This window comes from Taudactylus pleione, unplaced genomic scaffold (assembly GCF_031769625.1).
Source record: "Taudactylus pleione unplaced genomic scaffold, aTauple2 ptg000327l, whole genome shotgun sequence".
In the NCBI taxonomy this organism is placed as follows: domain Eukaryota; kingdom Metazoa; phylum Chordata; class Amphibia; order Anura; family Myobatrachidae; genus Taudactylus; species Taudactylus pleione.
In genome coordinates, this window is record NW_028284728.1 from 4,392,351 (window position 1) to 4,398,350 (window position 6,000).

Consider the following 6,000-nt stretch of genomic DNA (forward strand, 5'->3'; position numbering starts at 1 on the left):
GGTCATATACCGAGGAAAGTCCTACCCGACAGGGAGTGGGGAGCCAGCGGGTGTTAGCTGCAGGATCCAGGTCGACCTGCACCTGTGCCAACCTCCGGATTCCAAACTTCGAAGGACTTCCTCCCTGACTGGGTACATGCGATTAGAGCCACTGCAGGGCAACCCGGGATCCTGCAGCTAACACCCGCTGGCTCCCCACTCCCTGTCGGGTAGGACTTTCCTCAGTATATGAACAAATCCATTCACCAGCAATGGTGTTTTATTTTCATTTTATTTATTTACATTGAGAAGCTTTTTATCTATTGTACTTTTCATTTGGGATTTGTGAATTCAAGCCCTAAATGTGGGATTGCCTAATCCACTGCCACACTCGGATTTATTATATCATATGATCATTATCCAATATCATTCTCCATTGTTGGACCATTTGTGTCCTAATGTGATTATGTTGAATGTTTTATCCTTGTTTTATTAAATGTATGTGTTTCATTAATTTTGAGACTTCTTGGATCCATCAGTTGGTAGCATCCTAATTAGCGCCTAACCAGGGCAATATCCAATTTTCTACATATTCTAACCAGTTTCCACTAGGGGAAACCTTTTGTCCACACAGCTCGCTCATATTAGGGAGCGCCCAGTTTCACTTATACTCCCTTTCTTTCATTTACTCATTTTTAAGCCTCTTCATTGTATGTCATGAAAAACGCAAGTGAAAACTTTTTTTAGCTGCATTATATGCATCTTGCAAATTACAATCTGTGAATCAGTGGCGTATTAAGAGAGGAGGAGGCCCGCGTGCAGTCTTCTTTCTGAGTCCCTTCCTCTCTACCCGGCGGCCGGCAGCGCACTGAGCCTGGCAGTAGACTCTGTGCACCTGTAGACTCTTCCGCTGTGCTAGAGTCTACAGCGCATGTGCAGGTCATCGGGGAAATGGCACAGCAGCCATTTTCCCGGTGATTTCCCTACTGCATATACGCAAAACTCCAGGAAAATGGTTGATGCGCCATTTTGCCGTTAATTTGTACAGTGCTGCTACCGCCAATGAGGGACTCCGGTCACTATTGATAAAATGGGTGCAGGGTGTGTGGTGTGGGCTCCCTTTGGACCCAGCGGCCCACACACTCGGCACCCATTATAGATACGCACCTGCCATAAATATTAGAGATGAGCGGGTTCGGATTTGATCTGATTTTCCCGCCAAGTTCGGATTTTACCCGCCAAAAATTGGGTCTCAGAAAGAAGCAAAACATCATCTTTCATGGACAGACATCATCGTTCCTGGACAAAAGTCCAGGAATGATGATGATTATCCATGAAAGATGACTTTTTGCCTCTTTCTGAGACCTGGTTTTTGGCGGGAAAATCCGAACTAACCCGAACCCGCTCATCTCTAATAAATATAAGGTTTAAGATTCTATTACTTTATACCCATCTCTTGTTCCTAAAATAACTATGGTCATATAACAGTGGTCTTTGGGCGGTGATCTGACAGTGCCTCTGTGCCTCGTTTTCTATGCCAATATGTTGCACACGAAAGATCCAAGCCTGGCCTTTTTGTAGGTGATGGGGACAGAGCTCGTCAGAGACATTTAGGGATTTGTTTTTTGATGACCTGCTTATGCATTATGGTCTTTCCTTTGCTTACCAGTCACATTTCACTGTATGTCTTGCAGTGGGCAGCAGGTTCGACTTGGTGGTGAGGATGGCCCTTGGGCCTGGATCGTTGGAGTGGATGACTCTGGGTTCCTCCAAGTTCTTCAAGAAGGAAAAGAAGTTGTCACTGTCCATCCAGATGGGAACTCTTTTGACATGATAAGAAACTTAATTATACCAAAGCACTAGTAATTATCTCGACATAGGACTTCCTCAGAACATAGACATTCCCAAAACCAATGGCTTGCGTTGGTAGCTTTTTTGAAGTTTTTGCTTTTTTTTTTTTAAAACCACATGGAGGGTTTAGTATGTGGTTTTTTTTTTTCTCTAGGTTGGATGTATCAATACAATCCAAAATACCTTTCTTGGTCTCATACAAAAGATGTTTTCTCGTGCCAGGCCACCCAGTACACACTGGGCAAACGTCTGTTATTTCTGTGAGACCAGCAAGATATACAGGATCATGTCTTGGGTTAGATCATTGAAAGGAAAATTGTATTCCAAAAGTAATTAATTAAAACATACAGCTAACATACAACTGTTCCTACTTGAATGAGAACTTTTCAACACTTGCAATATTCCATACAAGGTGAAGGATCTCAGGGTGGGTCCAAATGAAGACAACTCCCTGTTTGGTGCACTCTTTGTTGTTCAATTATAATTATTAAAACCTAACTTTTATTACACAGCTTAAAATGAAATACAGTGATATGAAATCATACAACACATTAAATTAACAACGTTCTTTTCGCGGATTTTCCCATTTTCCCAACTGAAAGCGTCTCGCATCCACCGCTCACGCACAAAACCGGAAACATGGAACGCAGATCAGGTGACCATCAGCCTTCTGAGTGAGTCTAAGCTGCCTGAGACATAGCGGGTCTCCAGACACGCAGAGGGCTCTCCTGTTGCCAGCAAGCCCCCAGTGGCTAATTTATGGACGCCCTGAAAACAATGTTTGAATGGTCCTGACACACCTGCTAACCAACCTCCATTACCTCCCCCAAACGCTGACTACCTGGCACTCATTTTGTGAATCCTCTGTCCGTGTGTGACTGCAAACAGTCGCTGCTCATGTGCAGTGCGGCTTTCGCGCATGCACAATGGCGAACAGACGCTCAATCTGCGTAAACGTCGCCATTTGCGTGCAAATCTGAATCAGACCCTAGGTAGCTAATAGTGTGCTAGGGGCCTGATTCAGAGCTGAACGCTCTGACCAGAGCGCTCGCTCTGAATCAGGGCCCTCCTCCATGAAAATGGAGCGGCCTACTGGCCGCTCGTATAGCTGTGGGTGACCACCCACAGCATATGCGAGCGGCCAAAAAGATGGTCGCGATGGTCTTGACCATCGCGACCATCGGACTTGCGATGGAGACCCTGCGGTAGGGTCTCCCTGCCACAAGCCCTGGAGAGATTTTGGCTCTATCAGAGCCAAAATCACTCCCACTGACATCACTCCCACTCCCAAAATCACTCCCACTGACATCACTAGTGATGTCAGTGGGGCCGGCTTCAGACGGTAGGGGTTCTCATGGGAACGCCTCTGTCTGGCAGGCACGCCCACCAAAGGGGGCGTGCTGTCAATCAACATCGACAGCACGCCCCCTTTGGTGCGAGACCCGGAGCGATGGAAAGCCCGTCGCTCCCCGGGTCTCGCACATGCGCATGACGGAGCTCCCTCCGTCGTGCGCATGCGCAGTGGGGAACATCGACCCGCTTGCGAGCGTACTGCCGCTCGCGAGCGGGTCTGAATGACCCCCTAAGTATTTAGCATGAGTATTTCGGTCATTAAGGTACTGGTATGAAGTAACAGATTAAAACGCATAATATAAGAAAAAGTCGCAAAGTCCTTGATGTGCCAAATGGGGATATTGGGTGCGATTTGAGGATAGGTGTATGTGAGCACATCTGTACAGTGTTGCTAGAAAGTTTGTGAACCCTTCAGAAGTTTCTGAATTTCTGCATGTGACCTTAGATCATACATGCCTACCCTCCCGGATTTTGCGGGAGGCTCCCGATTTTTCAGGTAACCACCCGCACCCCCAGAAGGGTAGGCACTTCTCCCGCATTCTGCTCACTTCCTAGTGACGTAGGCAGAATGGAAAGAATATTAGCGGAGGTCGGCTGGTCCGTGCATTGGGGGGGGGGCTAATAATGCGATTCTATGAGAATTGCGTCATTTAGCCCTGCCCCCTATTTAAAATATGTGTCACCGCGGCAAATTCATGTTGGGGGAAGTGCTTAATTACGCGATTTCTGCCGGCACCGCCCCCAATACTGCCCACCTGCTTCTCCTCCCCGGGCTTCTCAAGTCGGCAAGTATGCCTTAGATGTGTTCAGTTCTTCATCTACAGTAAATCGTAAAAATAGGTTTACAGCATTTATTAAATAGCTCCTGGCCGCACTGTAAGCCCCACGGCTAATTGAATCTGCCCCTAAATCTCAGTGTAGTGTGTTGAAAGTATCTATGTTTAAGATTACTAATCATTTAGTAGATTGAGTGTATTGTATATTGTGTCAAGTATATTTGCCAGGTAAAAATGACACTTTACCCTTCTGAATCAGTGATTACGGGTGTTCTAAAAGATGATTTAAAAAAAAAAAATGTATTACATATTTTGATAAAGAAGAAATATAGAATAAAATGATATTACACTATAGTGAATCACAGCTACCTTTGCAAACAACTGCCAAATGTTACCTTGTAAAAGATGGGGAACAGGGGAACCATCTATAAAGTCTAATAGACTAAAAAAAAAATATATTTTGAAATGATTTTGGCTTATGCAAAACCATCTGGATCTGGTCATTTCCCAGGTGCTTAATGCATTCTAGAATTGCTTCCTCCTATGAAGATGTATTTAGGTTTTGTAGTTATTCAGAAGAGAGCTGTGCTGTTATTGTGGGGTCTTTCGTGGTGATGCCTCTGTCATCTCTCATTGAGTATACCCTCCGCTGTGCCTTTAGTCTCTTAATTTGCTGGCTAATGTTGTGTAGGATTTATTACGTCCCTCCTAGAACAGATGTTGAGACTATAGTTTCGGGTTGCAGTCAGGAAGCCGACTGTCTAAATGCCGGCTTCCCGACTGTGCAATCCCGGCAGGGGTCTAATGACAGGCTTCGAAATCTTGATGCCTGTCATTATCCCTACGCCGGGAGCCCGACGCCCCACATACCGAAAGAAGGTAAGCCTGGCGCGGGCAGCTGCGCCATGGTGGGGGGGGGACGGACTTAGGGTTAGGCCCCCCGGGAGGGCTAAGGTTAGGCACCCCCCCGGGAAGGTTAGGTTTAGGCTGCCGGAAGGGGGGGTTAGGTTTAGGCACTTATGGGGGGTGTTAGGGTTAAGCATTAGGGGGGAGGTTAGGGTTAGGCACCCCTAAGGGAGGGTTGGGGATAGGTTAGTTTACTTACCTGTTGGGATTCCCTCTGCCTGTGTTCCGCTGTCGGTATATGAACCGCCGGCCATAGATCCGGCGGTCATTCATACCGATTCCATAGTTTCTTCCAGTTTGTTGAAGCTCTTTCAGTGGTGACGAACTTGCTTTGTGTAGAGGACGTCTTATGGTATTCCAGAAATTCAAAGAAGTACAACTTTCCGGCCCATGCCGTTATGGCAGTTTCTACCAGTTTCTGCCACATAAAGACCTATAAGATTCCTACAATAATGGGAAAAAAATAATACAAATCCAATTAAATAAATAACAAGGGAAATCGTGTTATCCAGGGTGAGCAATATTCCAGCAAATACAGGAAATTATCTCTCTCTTGGGTTTGTCTAAGTTTTTTTCAGGGATTTCTATACAGCTCCCGATTGAGGACTCCATGGGGTTAATTCATAGCGGGCACTTCCTTCGATGTGCCATTGCAATGGCGTAGAAACACCAGCAAGGGCATGCCAATTTGCCCCAACATTGCGTATTTTTGTTTACGGCCCCATAGGGTTGCGTTAAAAAATATCCCATCTACCGTAAGTGTGACACTGGATCGCGGGTCTTGTTGGCATCGCCTGAGAATTGAATCATCCCCTATGAGCAGGATTCCCCTATCTGCACCAATGGAAAACTATGGAGCGTCACCTCCTAGCAAGACTAAGTTACGTTGCAGGTTATTTTAAGAATTTTTTATAAGAATGTACAGTATGTTGCTTTACACCCGGAGCATAAATACTAATAGACATTAATCTTACAAAGAGCCAAACTGTCAAAATGCGATGATGACCTTAAAGAGTATATTTACTAAAGTGCGGGTTTATAGAAGTGGAGAGGGGTTAAAGTGTGGCGGTACTGCGTTCCGTCATTTCCATTTGGAGATGGAACCAAGTCCCCCTCCTCCGTGCCACCTAACCCA

The 6,000-nt window shown here is 45.8% G+C and overlaps 1 protein-coding gene across 2 annotated transcripts in view; it reads left to right on the forward strand.

Annotated features, from left to right (window-relative positions):
- The window catches only part of HLCS (holocarboxylase synthetase), a 218,389-nt gene extending 215,705 nt beyond the window's left edge, over window positions 1-2,684 (forward strand). The window contains exon 12 of one of the 2 annotated variants that reach the window (XM_088443160.1): window positions 1,674-2,684. In XM_088443160.1, coding sequence (XP_088299286.1) covers window positions 1,674-1,842 — 169 coding nt within the window. In that variant the 3' untranslated portion in view covers window positions 1,843-2,684. The remainder of the gene's footprint in view (window positions 1-1,673) is intronic. The other variant, XM_088443159.1, reaches the window with a different exon arrangement.
- Window positions 2,685-6,000: the final 3,316 nt, after the last annotated feature.